Source organism: Eubalaena glacialis, chromosome 1, assembly GCF_028564815.1.
Source record: "Eubalaena glacialis isolate mEubGla1 chromosome 1, mEubGla1.1.hap2.+ XY, whole genome shotgun sequence".
Classification (NCBI taxonomy): Eukaryota; Metazoa; Chordata; class Mammalia; order Artiodactyla; family Balaenidae; genus Eubalaena; species Eubalaena glacialis.
This window is the reverse complement of record NC_083716.1, coordinates 17,337,990-17,360,647: the sequence shown is the minus strand read 5'-3', so window position 1 is coordinate 17,360,647 and position 22,658 is coordinate 17,337,990. Positions and strand designations below refer to the sequence as shown.

The following is a 22,658-nucleotide window of genomic DNA, read 5'->3' as shown; positions in this document are numbered from 1 at the left end:
ATTATTGTTTTCCTTTGGATGTGTAGCCCTCAATTAGTGTGATGGCTCCATTAAAGCAAGCGAGACTTCGCCTTTAATTATTACAACAAAACACCTAGTTTCAGCTTGGGGAGAGGGTCTCTATTGACATAAGCAAAGGTTATAAAATTTAATTAGCCATTCCTAACAGATTTATGGCATTCAAATTGTTCTGTGTTTCTTCCCTTTGATCCTTCCTGTACAATCCCCAAGATTTTTGTTCTGAGAAAATGAGAATAAAGCTTACTGTGCAGAGAGAACTTTTCCTTTTTTCTTCTTTTCCTTTTCCCCACCTCCACCCCTGTTTGCATGCTCTCACTGTGTACCCCCTCTTTGTAGGCAAGGTCAGCCAGTGTACCCAATCACGACAGGAGGATTCCGTCACCCCTACCCCACAGCTCTGACTGTCAACGCTTCCATGTCCAGGTGAGTTCCAAGAAAGAGGGCGTTCAACCAAGGCCATGGGTCACTTCTCAGAAAGTTCTCTAGATGCTCCCAGACCATCCAGGGACTGCTGCTACGTGTAATTCTAAGGGTATAAGACCCACAGTGCGTTAGGCTTTCCTCCTAGAAAATACTGAAAAATTGCCCTGAACATCCCAGGTAGATGATGGCAGAATTTCAAGGTTGAATTTCTGAGTCAATATATTTAAAAAAAAAAAAAAAACTTAAGGAAGCAGGAAGAAGTAATTAGGGCGTGTAGAGCTTTTTCAAGTGTTACTTCTCTGTTGCCCTAAACCAGGTAAGAAAGGAAAGGGTTCAGGTAAGTTTATTATTATACAAAGAAGAATTTGAGGAAAGGTTATCAGTCTTTTTAAAGCTCCAGACTCTTAAGCATCAATAAGAAAGGACACCCTACTCCCCCCACAACCCAAACACACCTCTCCCTGAAGTAGCAGTGTCCAGTAGAAATATAAGGTGAGCCTTATATATAGGGAATATACATAGGGAATTTTAAGTTTTCTAGTAGCCACATTTTTTAACAGGAGGAAAAAAAAAAAACCCAGACAAAATTATTTTTAATGATATATTTTATTCAACCTAATAGAGTCAAAATATTATTTATTCTGACATGTTATCACTGTAAAGCAACTATTAATGAGATTTTACCTTTTTTGTATTTAGTTTTTGAAATCTGATGTGTATTTCACACGTACACCATATTTCAGTTTGGCCTGGACACAGTTCAAGTGCTTAGTAGCCACATGTGGCTGGTGGGGACCACGTTGGCCTGTGTAGCTCTAAACTTTTGAAAGTTAAAAAATCATATGCATGTGCACATTCACATATCTTTCAGCATATAAATGTATATATAACACATACACACATATACCTGCATATGTGCACCTAAATCTTTCTAATCCCCATGTTCTCCTTTTCCCCCTTCTAATTAATTCTGGCTAATTTTTCAGCAACTGCTAGTTTATTTACAAACTGGTTGGCAGCAGTATGTTTAAGTAGTCACTAATTGCTCCTAATGATAGTTTTATTTTCTGTTCATCTGATTTTCAGTCAAGTTAATTAAATCGGTGGAGGTTTAGACTTTCCTGATGGGCTGCAACAACTAATCCATTTTGAGGATGGCACCTAATTAAATCAGCACGCATTACATGGCAGAGATGCCATCCCCCAACCTCTTCCCCCAATCTCTGTAGCCAGCATGAGGACCCAAGACCAGAGGAAGGGTTGGAAAGGCAGGCCGAGATGCCTCTTTTCCTACTTACAAAACAGTGATTTTTGGTGGAGGAAAGAGTAAGAACCACAGTCGTTAAGAAACACCAACTGTAGCATCTCTAACGTTTGTAATTATGCCATGGGTATCATGCAGCTAATAAAGATCCATGTCCCATATGTGATAAATCATCTCAATTTCTAAATACACACCAGTATCGGTTAGGCGGGGAAGTGCTCGTGGGTCCTCTTCTCCAGCGAGAAGAGGAAGGTTATCCTCATTAAATAATGTCATCACAGCCTCGCAAAGCCTGGGAACGAATAGGGAGCCTCCCAGGAGGAGAGCTGCTTCTGAGCACCTTATAATCCACAGCTCACCCTCCTCCGAACCAGCATTCATAGAACGCATTGTTTTTCGTGTTTGTTCCTTCGGTGCGTTCCAGAGGTTAAAAGCGGTGCAGTAATCGTAGGATAGGAATTGAGGTTAAGCTTATCAATTGAATTATCATTAGGAGGTTAGCCAATGATTTCGAGGTGGGCAGGGGGTGGAGGAAAGAAAGGGAACGGTGGGAGGGAAGTTTAGGGGGCTCGAGGTGCAGGGGGGAGGCGGCCGATTCCCCAGGTAGGCCTTATGAAAGGTAGCTAGTTAAAAAGAGTATACAGCAAATTAAATACATTATTGTGGTAATGGGGCGACAGAAGTATGGGTCTATTATACTTATGGCAGTTATAGGGAATGTAGGCAGCTTGCCCTGTTCCAGAACACCCTTTGATATTCATTCTCTTCAGCAGCAGGGCCAGGGCTTTTCAGAATTAAGTGATGGGTCATTATACTTTAAACACCATGGAGAAGCCTAGATTGGCAATTAAACAGCTCTTGCTGACACTCACTTGTGCCACCCTGTGACCCCCTTTAGATTGAGATGTTGGAGCTCCGGGCCCTCAGCCTGCTAAATTGGCACAAGGCTCTTCTCCTGACGAGAGCGGGCTCTGAAATCCGCCGGCTTCAAAGGGAGCGAGATCATGTATAAACCATAATGTGGGTGCACCGTGGCTCACAAAAAATAAGGCAGGAAGAGATGAAATGTTACAAGTGCAGGGGGGGAAATGAGAGAATAATGACAAACCTGATGCAGCTCAAAGCAGGCTTGTTGCACAGGAAAATGCATCCCACTGCCTGTGCCTGAAATCAAGGCCTGCAGATGATATCCAGTTAACAGAAACGTGTCAACAGTGAAGGAAAGTGGGAGTGAGGAAGGCAGAAGCCCCTGAGACAGCTAGAAACAAAAATTAGTTGTCCTTAAGAAGTTAAGGTTCATCATTATATTCTGGCTTGGAGCCATGAAAGCAGATGGGGGGATATAATGAGTGGCTTGGAATTTTTAGGGTGTTTATTGCATTGCATGAAATAGTTGTCTGCAGAAAGGAATTTCTTTTTTATTTATTTATTTTTTTATTTTTATTTTATTTTTTTAGAAAGGAATTTCTTACACGAAGGTATGCGTATAGCCCATACACACACACACACACTCATAACACACACACATCTCTTTCTCTGCTATACATTTCTCAGGTATAGGAATATGTATGTAGGTATGTGAACTTGGAAGTGTTTGGTCTTCATGGCTACACTGGAAATCTTTCCCCACCCCAGAATGTACTCAGACTGTGGTGTCTCCCTGTGGTGTTTGGTGTACACACACACACACACACACACACACACACACACAGTGTTTTTATCCCCCCACCCCCACCCCGTACACACATTCTCATTCAGCAGGAAGGGAACATATGTATTTGAGGAATGTCAAGCCTTAAAAATTCACAGTAAAAGCTGCCGTTCCACCCACCGCTTCACCCAAGGGCTTCGAAGAACACATGTTCTTAACTTATGTTTTCTCAGAGGCCTTCAAGCTCTGGGAAGGAACAGGGTGTAACTTGGGAACCCAAGTGCCTCCCAAGGCTTTACTTTTCATTTTTTGGGGGGCGTGGGATTGGAAGTTCTTTTTTTTCTTTCTCTTATTTTCTCGCTCTCTCTCAGGGTTTTTCTTTTCTTTTTCTTGACACCCTAAAAGAACTCGCATGGTTCTTATGAAAAAATGCCATCGTTACCAAACTTTGATACTGACTTAAACTGGGAAAGGCAGCCATGGGAGAGGGGCCACATCAGGGTAGAAATTCTGAGTCGAATGTCCACTCTGCTTCTGGGCCCCCTTCAAAAATCTGCATTATTCATTGACATTTTCTCTGTTGATCGATGCAGAGTCAGTGAGGACTTTAATTTTTCATAATTTTTCAAATGGACATTTGCTGCATTCTTTTGGTAAAATGGAAGCTACTTTCATTTCCAGTCCATATATGAAAAGAACCTTGTAGATAAGTACAGGATCCTCGTGAAATAACTGTCACAGCAAAGTCTCATTAGCACCTCAGTGCCCAGCAGAATTATTAGCTTCCTAAAGAACAGGTGCCCATTCCCTGTGGGGGGTACATGGGGTTGCTGTGGTTTGGATTTATTCTGAAAGCAACAGTTGCTTGATCTGGGATTCCCTTCACCTGAACTTGCGTGAACTTGCGTGATCTTGCCAGGGCGGAACCTGGGGGCCATTTTGTTTTCTTTGGGGGAATCTCCCCTTGTAGTCCCTCACCCCACTTTTCTCTACAGTAGTATTCGTTCCTTTAAGAGGGTGGTTCTTCTAACGCAGAACAAATCATGGTGACTCCAAGCATATCAGAAAATGCGAGAGCTGTTTGTCGGATCCTGTTGTCAGTTTGCAGATGGACCGAGAGCATTTTAAAATTAGCTCTGTATGTCCTGGCTAGTCTGCATGGTTGAGAAATGCCAATTCACGGCCTAAACTGTGTTTTAAAAAAACTTTCCTAAGAATAAACAGTATTAGAGGAAAAAACACAAACTTTACTTCTCTTCGTTAACAATTCTCATCATCATTTATAAGGCCTTTCAATGCATAGGCAGTGTTTCAAGTAAAAGTAATTTAGGAACCCTAGAATTTTAGAATGGGAAAGGACGTACAAATCAGAATTCAAAGCTTTATTTGTGGGTGTGTGTGTAAAATACTGCTTTGGGGTCATCTTTGATACAAACTTATTTAAAACGTTCCGTGACCTATGTTGAGAACCAGATAGGAACTATTTGGATTTCCCCCATCTTTCTGCCTCACTCTCTCCCATTCCTGTCAAAACGATGGGGGCACAGCAGCAAAAGAGAAATAAAAATATTACTGCACTCCCATCAACAGCATGAGGCCTAATGAGGCATATGCAGCATTGTCAAAAAATGTGTGTATACTTCAACTGCATTAATATTTTATTTAGCTGTCTATATGCAACAAAAGATTTCACCTTTTATTCTAGTGCTGATTAGGACTTAGGAAATAGTCTTCTTAGATGTCACTAATAATGTCCCCCCAAACCTGTGATCTCCAGCAGGTAGTCCAAGCCTACTTTTCCACCCAAGTATATGGGCTGAACTTGTGTTTTGCTAGAGATGTTAAAAATCATAATGTCTCATGTCAGTAGCAATAATGAAGGGGGAGATTGGCTTTAATGACATTATAAGAATCATTATGTTTAATTTATCGCTAATTAATGCTGACAGGTTTCATATGCCTTGGGTTGCTTTCATGTGAGTGTTACGTGCTGTTTCTTTTTCTTTTTTTTAAATTGTGTGTACACATCCCTCCCCATTCATTCATTTTGATTCTGACGATTTACACAGCTTTCTGTCTTCTAGGTTCCCTCCCCATATGGTCCCACCACATCATACTCTACACACGACCGGCATTCCCCACCCGGCCATAGTCACACCGACAGTCAAACAGGAATCTTCCCAGAGTGACGTCGGCTCACTCCACAGCGCGTAAGTGTCCTCCTTCTGATCGGTTTCTCTTTTGCCGCGTGTTTAGCCGGTGGCTCCTGGGTGGTGGCGCTCTGTCCAAGGTTGGCTGCGCTGGTGTGACTCCAGGAAACACCCAGCTTTACAAAGAGGGAGACACGCACCATGCGGGGCTTCACGGCTGGCACCCACTGCGGGGGAGAACACAACTCTTTCTTTGTGTCCTCGGATCGACTGGGATTTGCAGCCATTTCCCCGTCCCTGACCCCTCTCTGTCCTGCGAGCATGAGAGACACCAGCTGAGATGGAAACGGCCACAGTGTGCTTTCCCCTCCAGCTTGGGACAACTGTATATTTGTGAGCCTTGAGGAAGTGATAACAAAACTCTCTCTCACCCCTCCACGCGCCTCCCCAACCTATTTTTGTGCCATTTTCCAGGATGGAGAAGACCCAAAGTGGGAGCGCGCTTCTCCTTCCAAACTGCTAGGGTATCGAGGAGGCGAGGAGGTGGGCTTTCTGCTGCGGAGGAAGTTGAACCTTGCGATTGTTTATCGGGTGGTGTCTGTCTCTTTTGTCTCCATCCAGAAAGCATCAGGACTCCAAAAAGGAAGAAGAAAAGAAGAAGCCCCACATAAAGAAACCTCTTAACGCATTCATGTTGTATATGAAGGAAATGAGAGCGAAGGTTGTAGCCGAGTGCACATTGAAAGAAAGTGCAGCCATCAACCAGATCCTGGGCCGAAGGGTAGGTGGCTCCCCCGCTGGGAGAAGAGGGCCAGAACAGGACGCAGTGGGTGGGGTGGCACATGTCCCTGTCCCCACTGCTTTGGAGAGTCCTTTCCCTTTAGCCACACTCTGACTCCTTCCATGGCCAGCGTGGAGTTGGGACCAGTAACCCCGCGCTCGAGTGAGGGTCAGAACGGCCACAGCCTGGTCTTCCCCACCTGCAGAGAGAGCAAGAATAGAACAGCATAGGCAGAAAATCAGGTTCTGGCTGAGCCCTCCTGTTAGTGCCGGGCCCCTGCAGACCGTCGGCACCTGCAGATGATACCATTTCTGATGGAAGCGCTATCCATCCCCCAGCCACAGTGTGTGGTTTGTGACGATTCTGCATGTCTCTCTCTCCCCCCACTGTGTCCCCTCCAGTGGCACGCACTGTCCAGAGAAGAGCAAGCCAAATACTACGAGCTGGCCCGGAAGGAGCGACAGCTTCACATGCAGCTGTACCCCGGCTGGTCCGCACGGGATAACTATGTAGGTGGTTTCTTTTTCTCAGGACTAAGAGTCTGTAGAGATGTGTTGGTTGTCCATCTGGACAAAGGGAACACAACCTGCCAGCTCAAGTCAGACCTCAGTACCATTCAGTCTGCCGAGTCCTGGGACCGTTAGCATCTTACCCGAGCACCAGATTGGAGGATTTTGTCTGGCTTCCTGTAGGGCTCCCATCAGCATGGGATAGTTCTTCAAGGAAGAGGGGTGAGGCTGGTGTTCTAATGCTCCAGCTCAGGGCACCCGTGGGGTCAGTTTAGGGCTGTTCACACCTTCTTGCCCATGTCTTTGAAGAGACGTGGCTCCAGGTATACACCCAGTGCGGCTCATGTGCTTCTCAGCTGTGAGGGTGGCCTTGCAGAGAAGACCAGTGCGTAGGGGTGGAGGGAGGGCGTTTACTTCCTCACAGCTGTTTTAGCAGGGCCTTCACCCTTAAGAGGGAAAAATGAAACAGTTGCCTTAGGCTGTGGTACAGTAGAAGTTGGAAGCCTAGTTCATCCTGAGAGGGGCATGATGGAAATATCCCTGAAAGTAGCCAGTAGAAGTCATCCTTTGGCAGGACGGATGAAGTGACTCAGGGCCAACAGGGTAGGGAGAAAGTGTGTGTGTTGTGCCGTGTGTGTGTTCCTGGGCTCTCTTTGTTGGCTGCAGGATTTGCCTCATTTCCTCCCGTGGGTTTTAGAAAACACTGTAGGGTTGTTGTCTTCACTAATCACCGTGATAGTGACACTCAGCATTCTTCTCCTCCCGTAAACTGGCTCTCGTCCATCACCTCTCGCCGTTCTTTCTTATTTTGTATTTTGCCCAGGAGCTCAAGTTCTGGGCCCGCTCTCCTCGCTAAATGGATGAAATGTCTCTTATTTTGCCTCATACTTTATTACATGGCATTTGGTCTCATGAAGTGATTTTTACCATCCACTCTTCGGGGAAAAACAGAACCTGTCTTAATGCCAGTAGCAGCCTTCCCCTCCCAGTTCTTTCTTGTCAGTGGCACAGAGCCGTGGATGATTCTTCTACCCATCAGTGCTCCCTGACCTAGCTCTCCCCTGGCCGTCAGCCGTGGTGAGGAAACTCTCTGTGTATGTGGCTTGAGATCCGTTCAGTGATTGCTGATTGTGAACTTGACTGTGCACACAGATTGTGGAGCTTCAGAGTTAAATCAGAACTCTCTCAGAACTTACCAGCCAGCCATCAGGAAGTCACAGACATCTGCGTGGATATGTGGGTCCTGAGTGAGGCCTGTTTTCTGCTTGCTCTGAGTAGCTGTTTCATCACTCTTTAGTCTCATACCTATAAACACACGCTCGCTTCTCTGCTCTTTGCCATGTGGATGGGGGAGGACCGAGACGCCCATGTCTCCCTCACTGCTGCCACCCATATCCCCGTAGGTCCCATGCCTTTAGCTGGTAGCACTAGACTGTATTCCTCCTGGGAGTTGAAACAGGAATTAGTGCTTGTACTTCTCAGTGGCACGTTTGCTCTGCTCAGAGCCCTTGTCACTCACAGATGGTCAGGCACAGGGTCTTAACTGCTTGGGACCTTTCCATTTGTCCTCAGCATGTGTGCAGTGGGGAAGCCTTTCTTCTGGAGCTGAAAGGAAGAGGATAAGAAAGTTAATGCTCTCCCACAGGCTTGCTGCTTGCCCTCGCCTGACCTCGAGGTGGAGATTGCCAGCAGCAGGCAGGCTCTGCTGCCTCCACATATACAGCCATCTCATTTCAGGACAGCTTGCTCTCCTGGTTTCGGGTCAGAAGTTCTTAAGAGTTCATCTCCAGCTTCTCCCTGCTACAGACCCAATTCTTTGAGTAATCTAGAATGGTACCACAGAGAGGAATTCAGCTACACTATAGGTATCCTATCCCCGGTAGACATTTTGGGTCATAGTAGGGCCTTCATGTACAGCTGTGCAGGGCGTGCACTGCACAACTTTAGAGCGTGCCATTTACACTACGGTCGATGTACATGGTGCCCCCTGGAGTTGTGCAGGGTGAAATCTCCACAAAGGTACAAAGCTGACTTTGTGAGAGCTTCGAAAGAATGCTGCCATGGACTTTCCTGGAGTCAGACAAGGTATTGCCCAAGGTTTTTTGTGAAGTGCTTTCTAGGTTTCAGAAGAGTCATGAGACGCTTGCAATGACTTTAGCTCAGTTTTACATTTGGATAAGGTTTGGTATAGTAGGGGAACCCCTGAAAAGACTTGAGAGAAGTTTAGAGGTAGATCTGGATTTGGGGCTGTAGGAGCTTTACCTCTTGTAAGGGGTACTGTCAGATTCCTTTATCAGTGGCTCATTACACATGAGTTTGAACACACACAGCCCTCCTTTCCTCCCTCCCTCCCTCCCTCTCCTTCCTTTCTTCCCCCTCCTTCCCTCCCTTCTCCCCTCCCCCAGGAAATGGTCTGTGGAACAAGAATTAGAGTTAAACTGTTTATAGATTTGATTGTGGTGGGAACTTGTTAGTATTTTTTTTTAAACTGACTTGAAATAGAAGCTTATATAAATTACTTTGGGTACTGTAAAGTTTAGAAGGTTCTTGTAGAAAAATTTTCTGAACTAATCACCTTATCCCTCTTTCACGTTACTGCTTTTCCAGCCCAGTGGTGACAGAAGCCTTTATACACTATTTTAGTAAAATAGAGTTGAGTAAAACAGTCACATTTGGGTTGTTGGACTTGGTACATTCTGGAACACAAGAAGAAACATTTTGGTCCCATGGTGATATCTAACCTGTGGCCTTGTAATAGAAGTTATTTCCTTTCTAGCTCTTCTCCGTTAGGTTAACAAGATAAATCCCAGGCCATTTACATATCTTGAGTCCCCTCCCACCCCCCCGCCCCCACCATATTCGAGGCCTTTCCTTTCCTTTGTTATATTTAAAGAGATAATGGGATGGCCGCTTCCCTTGAAATGCATCTCCCTCTTCACTACGTAGTGTTCATTTCTTCATGTCCTCTTCCGATTAAAACACAACCCCTGTCCTCTAGAAGCCTTTAGTCTAAATGATCATTTCCTCAGTCATGAACATCTTAGTTATGTATCCTAAACAGACAGCTTCCCGGGGTAGCGGATATTTTCACGTGCCTTTCAGAACATATTGCAGGAGATTGGAAATGGGTGAGCCCTGTATTACAGATGACTGGGAAGCCCTTGGCTACATGGCTGCTGACACCACCTGGAGTTGAACTGTTTCTGTGCCCCGTTGAGATTTTCTTTCAGGTTCCTAAATAAACTGAAACTAGACCCTCCTGCCTGTTCCAAGATGGCCAGGTGGCACTTTGCTCCTGACACAGGAGAGACACAGATATGAAGATGGGCCGCTGGGGTTCATGAGAAAGCACACGAACTCCTTTTCTTTTTTTTAACTGGATGCCAAGGAACATGAAATGTTTCTGATGGAAACACTGCACTGAAGGCCCAGAGAGATTTCCCAAGAGGCATAGGCCCCCAGATCTGAGAGGCTTTCTCTAGAGCTGTTGGTTCTCAGCCCTCAGCTGGATCTAAAACTCAGTGGCATCTCTGCCTTGGGGTTCTCCTTACAGGGCCTTATGGATTCTCAAGTTTTCTACCAGTGGCTGTTCTTGTCTCTTCTTGAGTTGACGTCAACATACCCTGAGAACTTTTAGGCAAAGGTTAATATTTAGATATTCTGAAACAAATAGACATGTCAGACCACCAGTTCCTTTTGTTTGTGACACTTCATACATACCAGGCAGCTAATTCATCTGGGTGGGACTGGAGCTAACGGTGTGAGGGAGAACTAGTTTCAGATCTGGAAGGGGGCGGTTACCTCTACAGAGTTCTTCCCTACTCCCATTCCAAATCCACAGATGGGAACAGACCGTCAAGATATCAAGGAGGGTCAGATTGGAGAATGTGAATCACTCCATGCGGTGTATCACCCGTAATCCATTAAGAGCCTTCCTCAGAGGGCAAGGCAGTAAATAGGTAGGCAGTGTAGCCTAGCGGATAAGGGCTATGGAACCAAGATCGCCTGGGTTCCCATCATGGCCCCATCATCTGATAGCTCTGTCATCTCAGGAAAGTGCATGCACTCCTCTGTGCCTCCGTGTCCTTGTCTGTAAAATTGGAATGATGATCACACCTGGTGTATAGGATTGTGTGAGGATAAATGAGCCACTAGGAATAGCACACTTAGAATCATGTCTGGCACACAGTATGTGATCAATAAATGGTAGCTGTTATTACTAAGAGTATTATAGTCGTGACGTAAGTGGAAAACGGCGAGAGCCGAATGTTCCCCTTTATGGATGTCCACTCGGCAGTTTGAAAAGGAGCTCAGATGGTTTCTGGCTCTGTTTCACCTTTTTTCTCCCCTTCCGTCTTTAAAACCAAGGCCCACGCTATAGCGCCAAGAAAATCTCCTACTAAGGCTTTTATATTTTGATTCCGAATGAGGACCAGTTGGCCTTAATAAGAGATTTGTGCGGGGCAAGGAGGCTCTCACAGCCATCTCAACATCGTTCATTTGTCCCTTGGCTCTTGGGCCACTTCCAACCCTGTCTCTCCACACCTCCCTGAATCTTTGCCATCCAGTTCTCCTCTTCCCTCTTATGGATGCTTGGGGTCAGGTTTGAGGATGGACATAGATGTATGGGAAAAGAGGTCTTTCTTCTCCACCCTGCTGATCCCTTCCCTTCTGCTGGGCGCGCGTTCCTTCAGCTGGAGCACAATTGAAGGGCGCTTGGATTAAAGGGGGGTGGGGGGTGGGAAAACACTCAGGAGCCGGTGTGGATGGAGATGGCAGCCAGTGCCCCTCCTCCTGCCTCCTTTCCAGGTGAGCCCAGACGCCCTCCTCCCATCTGCTTCCTGAAATAATTCCCTGTGTTTCATCTGTTCATCATCTAGGGGAAGAAGAAGAAGAGGAAAAGGGACAAGCAGCCCGGGGAGACCAATGGTAAGTTTGAATAAGCAGGATGGAGAAAGGGAGCGGTACTCTGAAGACCACTCTTTTTATGTCAGGCTTCTATCTGGGGGAGGCAGGAGAAATTCAAGGCCAGGACATTGTGGGGGCGGGGACCCATCTTAGCCAGCCTTTTTGTTTATGCATTTTAATTAATTGCTTCATGACTGCCCTTTTAAAGCTAGTAACATTCATTGTTGCATGAAAAGCACATTGTTAAGTCTAGTGGAATGTGTTTTAAAATAACTGCAGAGCCTGTAAGTGGAGAGCGGTAGGCATGCCTAGGCGGGGATTTATACAGTCTGCTTATTTTGTATGTGTCTGAGTAGGGATAAGGAGGGGGCTAGGGGAGCAGAAGGGGTGTGTGCGAGTGTTTGATATTAACTGGGCTGTTCCTGAATGTTCTGATGCATGCCTTTACAGTGGTCAATTGCACCCAATTTAAATTAAGGAGGTTTGTCATTCTCTAGAAGAAATTAGAAATACTGCATAGGCAATCTCAGAGGTCCCTTCGAGAAGGCCAGGCTTTTACAAACAACGACAAAAACATTTTGAAGGCTTTGTATAATTTGTTCTTTTTTTTCAGAACACAGCGAATGTTTCCTAAATCCTTGCCTTTCACTTCCTCCGATTACAGGTGCTAATGTCATTTTGAGTCATTAAAATAGTTGATAAACTGTTTTTTTAATTTTTCTTGCCATTATAGTTTTATTAACATGAAACACGTATGACCTTTGAACATTCTTTAAAATGACCATCTACACGGTTTCGTATGTTTCGGTAGATTTTTTTTTCAGTTGCTTTTGTTGTTTTTTTTAATTTAATTTAACTTCTGCTTTGTTTATTTATTTTTCCCGTAACAGTTGTTTAAGCCGTGATGACAGTGATTTAGAGTTGAACTAACTGTGCAAATTGAATATGCAGTATTTCTTTAAAAGAGACTGGTAAAAAAAAAAACAGAAACCAACAACAACAACAAAATGGAAGGAATTCAGTAATAAACCTCCTTAATCTAATGGCATTTTTTTCATCGCTCCCACTAAGTTTTCTCACGCAAGCATGCATCCGCAGTATGATTATTTTTTCCTTTGCTTTTTTTTATTTTAGTTTTTTTTCCTTCCTTTTGCTTTTCTGCTCATAATTTGCAAATCCACTAGCATTTCACTGACTGTACCTGCTTAAATGCTGCTGTGAGCTTCTAACTAACTCCTAACAGCTCATTCACACAGCCTGTTGACCTTTATCTGTTCCTCTCTTAATATTAATGAAAATAGATTTACAAAAAGAAAAGATGAACATTCCAAAAGCTGCAATATCCCAGTACCACAACCCCTTTCTTTCTTTATTTCTTTCTGTTTTGTTTCGTTTTGTTCTGTTTTTATTTGTAGTTTTTTTTTCTTTTTTAAACTGTTGTACTCTGAGAAGAAAAAAGCATGTGACAAACTTAATTCCCTCCTTTGCTTTATTTTCTTCTTTAAGAAAAACAAATTGAGAGAGAGAGAGAAAAAAAAAAAGCAGAACCAAAAGAGGAAAAACATTATTTAAAACTTAGTTCTTCAGTATCTAACTTCCCTTTATCAGTTCAAACCGAATCGGAGAGACAGTCCTTAAAGAAGGGATACTGCAGCTTTATTTGCAACAGCTAATTTCACAAGTTGAATAAGAATGTGATTTTTTTACCTTTTTTTTTTTAAATTAAAGAAAGTTAAAAACGAAAGTCAATATTATGTAATTAGTAACCAGGTCATTGATTTATTCCCTTTTTTATTTTTATTTTTTTCTTATTTGTATCTTTCTCTTCCCCCTCCTCTCCTTCCCTCTCTCTCCCTCCCTCCCTCTCTCTCTCTCTCTCTCTCTTTCTCTTCTCTCCTCTCCCTCTCCCTCTCTCCCACGTCCTCCTCTTCCGCTCGCTTCTCTCTTGAACTCATTCAGACCTGAGCGCTCCTAAGAAATGCCGAGCGCGCTTTGGCCTTGATCAACAGAATAACTGGTGCGGCCCTTGCAGGTGTGTATAGATTTCCCAGATTCGCTGTGCTGGTTTGCAGCTGGTCTATTTGGTCCTTTCCCCCCTTCTCTGGCCTGTTGCTTTGTAGCTCTGTGTGTGGATCTTAGGAGACAGGAGGGCGCGGGACACTGCTCTGTGAGGGACGTGCTTGTCCTCGCTGCTGCTAGCCAAAATGCCACTGTAAAACAGCATCATTCGTGCCTCCTCGGGTCAGCGACAGCAAACCCCAGCGCGCCCCCTCCCAGGGAATGTTGCCTGCCAGCCCCTTCCTCCCGACAGCCCAGGATGGGGGCTCAGTGACATCCATCGTAAGCCTGGCCTAGGTAGAAGCAAATAACGTCACCTTTTCCCCTCCTCTTCTCTCTCTGTTTTTATTTTTTTCCTTGTTGTTTTTTGGTTTCTGGTTGTTGTTTTTGTTTTGTGTTTTATCGTTTTATTTTTTTTTTTTCTTTTGACGCATAGAAGTCCTTTCCTTTCATGTCCTTGGTGAGGGAAGACAGTCAAATAGAACCGAGGTGATAGCGAAGACAAGTCAGCTGTAGCTGAGATTTCACATCCAACTGAGCACGACCCACCATTGTGTTGTATTTTTTGTGTTTACCTTATGCTAACAGATGCAAATACTCCAAAGAAGTGTCGGGCACTGTTCGGGCTTGACCGACAGACTTTATGGTGCAAACCGTGCAGGTATATTCCCTACTGCGAGGCCTTTGGGAAAAAATCAAAGCATTCTGTCCTTCTGGTACCTTAGTGTGTCAATATATTTTGACCTCGTTCCCATCTACTTCCCCGCTGGCATCAATGACTAATGATCCTCATTCTTCAAAATTTCCTTGCTAATTTTATGCCGTGTCCTCTCCCTACTTTTCTCTTTCTCTCTTTCCCCTGCTCTTACAAGTAACATATCCCTGGTGGTAGGACCTAGACCACAGCCCTCACAGACCAGGACGGGCACTTATCCTTTTGCTTTGAAAGCCAGCATTCTGGAACTGGCCCGGCCCTGTCAATGCTTCCGTGGCATGTCTGTAGGACAGAGAGACAGCCACCATGTCCCAAGGTTTCAATGAGCTCAAATTGGCAGCAATAGCATTCCCATGCACTTGGAGTCCAGACACTTGGAGAAGGGCTCTGGGGCAGGCTTTTTTTGGTTTTGTTTTGTTTTTTTGTTTGTTTTCTGTTTCAAAACCACGTCTCTGGACAGAGGAGCTTGGTTAGCTGACATTGTTTTACAGTGCTGAAAAGAAGCGTGGCATTGAACGGCATGCACCAGCTACAGGGCTGCAAGCAGTGAGTCGTGCAGTCACGTACTGCAGTGCTGCTAGCCTGCAGAATGAAAAATATATATCTATGCATATATTTAGAGAGACAGAGAGAGCGCTGGTTCCAAAGTGAATCAGAAGAGTCCAAATTAAACGCCTGTGTTCCACCTGCAGGTTCCATCCAACCTGTAATTTCAGAGAAGGTGTAGGTACTTCCTTCTTGGTGGAGGGATACCAACTAGTTCCTGTCTCATTTCCTTTCCTTTAATGACCACCTTTGGTTAAATTTGTTGTTTCTTTGTTCTGATACAAGCAGTCTTTGAATTTGGAATATTATGATGGTAGGTATCTCAACACCCAAACACGCTCCCCTGTCTGTAGTGCCTCCCTTGTCACGTGTCCCTCTCCTCCACGCCCTGCCATGTGTTCTGTGTTTAGACGTTAGCTCAGATGTCCATTCCATTACGTGCATGCCCACCAGTCTCCTGTGTCTCTTCCCCCTCCCCTGACGCCTAACGAGAGATGGGCGAAGTGCCTCGCGTTGACCAAGTGTTGAGGGGAGAGAGGGCCCAAGAGTCTGTCTTGAGAGAGGCTGCCCTCCACAGGCGACCCTCATGCCCATTGAGTGAGGACCGGGGGCCTTGGGTGCACGTCCAGCAGGAGAGGGACCCCCCCACCCATTCTGTGAGTTGACAGTGTCCACGGAGGTGACAGATGGCCTTGCCACACAGTCCCGGGGTCTTGTCTGTGCAACAGAAAAGAGTTTCACGATGCAGTTGGTGGAGGGCGTTAGGCGTTTCATTAGGGCTGGCCTGGAAGATGGGAACTCTGCCGACCCTATCAGGCGGTGAATTTGTGTCAGATTTTTATTTGCACTGAGTGGGAAGATAATTAGCTATGGAATCCTGCTCTGAGTCGCCTGCCGTGGTGAAGGGTTAGCTGATCGCAGGGCCCACTCCTAAGGGAGGGTTTCTCATGCTTTGTAGAAACGCATAGCCGACACCATTGTGCGCCCCTCGCAATGTGGTTTGTTGCCTGGTTTGTGTATTTTATTTGTGGGAGGTGAGTGGTGGCTTATGAATCCCTTTTTCTGCTTTGGAAGCAGGTAACTGCAAGTTAGACTTGGCACTTTGGGGGATGAAAGTTAATCATGACCAACATTGACCAGACAGACGGTCCTTTCTCACACCCAGCTGCACCTTGCTTAAAGCGGAGTGTGGAGTCTTCCTCAGAGACGAGAATTTTCATGACATTTTTACAGAACAAAAACAAACCACCCCAAGCCTTCGGAGCCGCTTCATCAACATGGTTCTCTACAGTGCAGCTTGGGGGCGGGGTGTGGGGGGCCAGCTGTCAGTGTGGCAGCGCAGGTGCTCAGAGGTCCTTCCTCTCTCCTCAGCACCATCCTTCCTCTTTCCCGCCTCAGCACCCTTAGACCTTCCGTGGTGGCCATTCTTCCTCTGTTGGGGATGTCATTTCATACTCTAAAAGCTTTAGCAGATGCGTTTCTGCTCCTTTAAGTGCCTAATTCCAAAATAGGGTCAGGAAGAACTCTTACTTTCCTTTCAGAGTGAATCCATAGGAAGCTAAAAATGGATTTTTAAGGGGCCACCCCTTGCTGAGAGATGGAGCGTAGGTGGGGGAGGGTAAGAGAATGGGTTTTGTCCCTTTTTCCCTCAATGTTTCTTCTTGACTTTGCCAGGATCTAGCTTGATGCTAAATCAGTAAGACAAAATGTGCTTTAAAAAAAAAAAGAAGTTGCAAAACGAGGCATTTTCTGGCCTGTCGGAAATGTACGTGTTCGACTGCTGTCTGCTCTGCCACCTCTTAGAAGGAGCGGTTGCCCTGTCAACATAGTCTTCGTGTCCCGTGTTCAAATGCCCCCACTCATCCCCACGACACGGAAACTTCCTATCATGAGGAGGGCAGGAGGGGGGAGGGGAGCACCAGAAATGCTCCTAGCCAATCAGGGCTCCTCGCTCCCTGCACAGGGTTTCTAATTTTATTTGACATTTGAGGACATTTTAACAAGATTCTGTTTTGAGCCCACCAAGTTGCTTTTCCCGTCTTTTTCACTCTGCCCTAATATAGCATGGAACGCTGCTGGATGTCATTCCCTTGTTTCCTGTTATTTTTTCCCCTCTTTCTCTCTTTGTCCCTGTCCTCTCTCCCATTTGTCCCTGTTGCTTTCTCAGTTTTGCTTATGCCCCCCTCCCCACCCCCTTTCTTCTCCCATTTTTAAAATGCATGGACATAGTTTTTTGAGCATGTTTTGATCTGCAGGCTAAGGTGGTTTAAAACTCTGAGAGGCTTAATTATTTGTCTTGAGTTTCTGGGATGGGAGCAGAACCCACAGTCTATTTCAGTCTATCCCAGAGGAGAAAAAGGAACCTTGTCAAATTGAAGGTGAAGGGGGGCGCTGCCCTTGCTTTCCTAGAGTTCCTTTCGACCCAGAGCAGGGATGGATAGACCCTGAGGCCACCAGTCCAATGGGTCTTGGCCTCTGGGAGTCAGGAAGGGCTGAGCATGTGCCCTTTCACCCCCCCTCCTCTCCTCCCTCCTGCCATCTTGCGGAGTCCACACCCCACGCACTGAGGGGCATCATCAGACAGCTCTGGGGCACAGACCCAAGGAGGAACTCATTACACCCACTTCCTTTCAAAGGCCAGTGACATCTGACAGTGGTTGCCTTCAACCAGGCAGCATCTTAGTTGCTTTCCCATGACCGGAAGCCAGCCGGCGCTTACAGACAGAGTGTTATCAGCTGTAGTTCTGACTGTATTCTCCTTAGATCAGCACATTCCCTGTATCTGCATTACTTTTATAGCATGTGTGGGGTTGATCGCCAGGATCACTCTTCCTACCAAATATTATCCCATCAGACTGGGATGAATAATAGGAGAAGCTTTGAGGTCACATGCTCAATGTCTTGAATTGATGTCCCCAACTTTAGATGATAAGCAAGAGAGGCTCTGAAATTCTCATTCCTATTTCTTACATAAACAGGAAATGGAGAGGGGAGATTCTCGTTTTGGTGCAGGGCAAAATTAGTCTTTCTGGTTTAAACACTAATCCTGACGACCCCCATTCAAGAAGGTCCATGCTGTGATTCCCTGGCACTTCTTCTTTGTCATCACTTCCTTGTGACAGGCTGTACCCTGCATTCACTGGCCCCGGCATGTGGACCAGGGCAGGATGCCCCTCCATCCCATCCTCACTGTCTCTCCTTCTAGCCTTCTCACTATGGGGTGGGGGAGGGGAAGACCCCAAATCTTAAAAAAAAAAAATCAAGTTTGATTCATAATTTAATCCACAACCTGCAGGCCATACAACCAGTTATTCTTGTTCCTTTGGATCATTTTCTGTTTTTCTTATTCTTCCCCCTCCCCCACCTTTGTTTATCCTCTTCTACCTGTTTTTTGGTGGTTTTTTGGTTTTGGTTTTTTATTTTTTGTTTTTGTTTTCTTTTTGAGTTTATTTGGTTTTCTTTTCGTTCCCCTCACCCCTCCCCACCCCCGATTCTGACCTCTCTTGATTTGGTGTGGTTCTTAACAGACAAGCCCGAAAACTCTCTGGGCGCCAGCAGCCTCTGGTGGTGGTGGTGATGGTGGTGATGGTGGTGATGGTGGCGGGTTAAAACCTTTAAGCCTCTTGCTAGCACTGCCTTCAGCTCTGTGGGCTCAACAGTCAGCATTTTGAGAGTTTCAGATTGATACGAGGCACCTGGGGTGGGAGCTCTGTCTTTCTCTTTCACACACACACACCCACACACACACCCACACCCACCATTGGCGGGGTAGGGGTGGTAGTGGTGGAAATGGAGGAGGGTGGTTATGATGGGGAGTGAGGGCGTGTCTAAGCCAAAAGAGAAATAACAAGCTTTTGAGTTCATCTCAGTTTGCACCTAGCCACCTTCTGGCAAATCGGTGCCGCCGTCTACAGGTGGTACCCTTTCGCTTGCTGGCTTATATTTGGGCACGGGTGGGGCGCTGGGTGTTTAGTGGGGGCAGGGGAAGCAGGTAGGTAGGGAGTTCTGTGGTCTGACATACTTGGTTTGCTGGAGCAGGCTTAGCTCAGTGAGCGCCGCACCCCAGCGTGACTGTAATCGTCCCCTGGCCGCTGGGCGTGCCTCCGCAGGGCATCCGCTAGGTGACGTCACCTCGGCTCTGAGCGTTCGAGAACTCTCTCCCGTGGCATCTTTGCCCTTTATTCACAGATAACTCTCTTCCCCTGTTTCTAGGAGAAAAAAAAAGTGCGTTCGCTACATACAAGGTGAAGGCAGCTGCCTCAGTCCACCCTCTTCAGATGGAAGCTTACTAGACTCGCCTCCTTCCTCCCCCAACCTGCTAGGCTCCCCTCCCCAAGACGCCAAGTCACAGACTGAGCAGACCCAGCCTCTCTCGCTGTCCCTGAAGCCCGACCCCCTGGCCCACCTGCCCATGATGCCTCCGCCGCCCGCCCTCCTGCTTGCCGAGGCCGCCCACGGCAAGGCCCCCGCCCTCTGTGCCAACGGGGCCCTGGACCTGCCTCCTGCCATCCCTCCCTCATCTCTGGCGCAGCCGTCGACATCTTCCTTACATTCCCACGGCTCTCTGGCCGGGACGCAGCCGCAGCCGCTCTCCCTCGTCACCAAGTCTTTAGAATAGCTTTACCCTCCTCAGCGCCGGTTGCCCTGTTGTGGAGTGTTGCGTTCTGCTTTTCTTTATTTCCCGCGCCCCCTTCTGCCAGGTTTTTGTTTTGTCCTCTTTTCCGTTTGTGCCACGTGGCTACATTAGTTAATGTTTATCGAGTTCATTGGTCAATATTTGACCCATTCTTATTTCAATTTCTCCTTTTAAATATGTAGATGAGAGAAGAACCTCATGATTCTACCAAAATTTTTATCAACAGCTGTTTAAAGTCTTTGTAGCGTTTAAAAAATATATATATATACATAACTGTTATGTAGTTCGGATAGCTTAGTTTTAAAAGACTGATTAAAAAACAAAAAGGAAAAAAAAGAAGCAATTTTGAAACAGCCCTCCAAAAGGAGTTGGTTCTGTATTATTTGTATTAAATACGAGCTTGCGAACCAATCATTTTACATCTGGTTTTTAAACCATAAGGGCACAATGAATGCAGTGCCATTTACTTTTTTTTTTTTTTTCCTGTGTGAAACAACTTTTATTGTGATGTTACTTGTTATTGTTTAAATGTACAGAAACAAAGGGTTAAAATGTGTTAATATACCTTGTTCCATGGTGTTGTTCTTTTGGGGGGAGGGGGATGCTCTTCAACAATTAATGGAATCACAACGCTGTTGGACCAGTAGTATTTATTGCTTTAGAGGTTGCTTGTCAAACCTGTACGTTGTCCCTTTTAAAATATGTTTTCCTTTTTCTTGAAACTGTATAAAGTTTTTTTCCCCTTAGCATAAGCATCTTATATATAACAACTCATTTGTACAAGGTTTTTAAGTTTATATATAAAATGTGTATATATATATTTTTTGTTTCCCTTTTGGACATTTTTTTTTTTTTTTTTTTTTTTTTTTTTGCCGTATGAAACCCAGATGCCGCCAAATGGACATTAATAGTTGCATTAAAGGATCAGTAGCATTAACAAAAGTTGCTTTAAAAGCCATTATGTAAAACAAGACTTGAAAATTAGTGAGGGAATTTTAGCGACGCTGTACGAGCAGCAGTGGAAATTGTCCCGTTTCCCCTGTGAACTCGCAGGCGAGCGCCCTGCACCCTGAGGACATGGACTGACCATGTGCAAAACTTTATGTGCCAAAATTCTCAGTGACTTTAGCTTTCTCTCTCTTTTTGATGCTGTAATTTTTGTTCATCATGTTTTGCTGTGATGTTACATAGGTAGATTTGTATGTAGTTTTAATGTCACCTATAACAAGATGTGTTTGGTAGCAGATTGTCCAGAAAGCATTTTAAATGAAGAGGTATAAACCCTTAAGGGCCAAAAATTCTGTATATTAGATTACTCTTAAAGGAAAAACCAGCTGCCGCTTTTATGTACACGTATGACATACAAGTAGGTAGCAAACTTTAAAAATAAAAAAAACCTAGGCATGTTGATGTTACAAAATGCTGTATAAAGCTGAAACCTGTTCATTCAGTGCCATTGTAGTTGACATGAAGCGATTGTAAAACTGTCTCCGATTTTTCTCTGGTTTATTAAAATGCTAACTATAACATTTTTTGTGAATACTTTGAATGTTTCCTAACAGTTGTGATGTTACTGTTCCGTTTTATGCTCTTATTCCAATTTCATTTTTAATGGTTTGGAAGCCATTTTTGTAATGAATAAATGTTCATGCTGTACAGTATCTGTAGCATGCCGTTCTGGATTAATAAAAGCAACTTAGTATGTGCAGATAAAGGCTGGTCACTTGTTTCTGTAATTTGGGTTTTATTTCTGGGGAAGCTGGATCCGCCTTAACCAAGAGAAATGTGTTCCCAAGCTGGAACTTGAGACCCCGTGGTTGGTGTGGGTGGTGGGTGGTGACTTGGATACCAGAAATGGGCCTTGAAATCTTAAGAGGGGTTGCTTTCTGACCCTCCCCCCCGCCCCCCCATTCTTAATGTCCGTTTGCCATACTTTATGTACCTGGTTAGTTCATTTCTGAAAGCAAATGTCACTCTTCTGGCTATAAGACTGTCACTCTGCTATATCTCAGTCGGCCCTCTCAGAGTATCAAGCAGAAATGATTTAATTCCGGTTAATGAGACTTAGTTCACCAGGAGGGGATTTAAGAAACCGCATCATTGCCATTTAAAGGATCATTGATGTGAAAGTATCCTTATTTCTTTCTAAGAATTAACATGCAGGGAGAGATGCCAGGGTGAGCAATTGTTAAGCAAGAAGGTTTTTAGAAAATTGGATCAAGGTGCTTCCGTTACAAGTTTGCGTGGAGGACTCTTGCCATCTCTTGAGACTCAAGTTCAGGGCTCTGCCCTGGCCGGGGTGCGCGTTCATCCCCATCGTCAACCAGGGGCCACAGTAAAGATCTTCCTAAGGTTTCCACTGCATTCATTCCTCACGCTGGCTAGGACGGACAGATGGATGGATGGATGCATACGTGGTTCCACGTATCTGGACAGCCTCACCTGCAAAGGATGTGATTTCATTGGGCATGGAAGCGGTCTGTGTCACTGCCCTTGTTACATACGGTTACACGGTATTGTCCTTAAGGACTTTTCTTGGAAGCTCTGCTCTGCTCAAGTTGATTTTTGTTCGGTAAAATCTTGATATTTTGTTTTCATTTGCTTTGTATTCCCGGGAAGGAGTGATTCTGGTTGTCCTTCCCCATTTTATTTTGCACGCTGGGACCAGAGTGACCTTTGAAAACACAAATGACAATATCTGTTCTTTGTGGCAGTGGGCTAAGCCGCTGATGGGCATTTTCTCATTTCATCCTAACGCCTACCCCCTGAGGTAGATATCATCCTCCCCCTCCACTCTCTGCTTTATTTTCTAAAACTGGGTTTGGGAACTCAGAGTGTGTGTCTTGTCTAAAACTACACAGCCTGTAGGGTGGTGGAGCTGGGATTTAAATTCAGCCCTGACTCCAAACCCGTGCTCTTAATACCAAGTTATGCCTCCTTGCGTAGTAAAGATGGTCCTTCTCCCAAATGGAGTGATGGGATGGTCCTTTTGATGG

The 22,658-nt window shown here is 45.3% G+C and overlaps 1 protein-coding gene across 31 annotated transcripts in view; it reads left to right on the top strand.

Moving 5' to 3' along the window:
- The window catches only part of TCF7L2 (transcription factor 7 like 2), a 194,873-nt gene extending 173,497 nt beyond the window's left edge, over positions 1-21,376 (top strand). For 4 of the 31 annotated variants that reach the window (XM_061193551.1, XM_061193408.1, XM_061193094.1 and 1 more), the window contains 8 exons: positions 358-444; positions 5,444-5,569; positions 6,131-6,290; positions 6,692-6,799; positions 11,680-11,728; positions 12,321-12,371; positions 13,667-13,739; positions 19,239-21,376. In XM_061193551.1, coding sequence (XP_061049534.1) covers positions 358-444; positions 5,444-5,569; positions 6,131-6,290; positions 6,692-6,799; positions 11,680-11,728; positions 12,321-12,371; positions 13,667-13,739; positions 19,239-19,644 — 1,060 coding nt within the window. In that variant the 3' untranslated portion in view covers positions 19,645-21,376. Of the gene's footprint in view, positions 1-357; positions 445-5,428; positions 5,570-6,130; positions 6,291-6,691; positions 6,800-11,679; positions 11,729-12,320; positions 12,372-13,666; positions 13,740-14,353; positions 14,428-19,238 lie in introns of those variants that run through there. The other 27 variants (XM_061192895.1, XM_061193024.1, XM_061192689.1 and 24 more) reach the window with 13 other exon arrangements.
- The last annotated feature ends 1,282 nt before the right edge of the window (positions 21,377-22,658 follow it).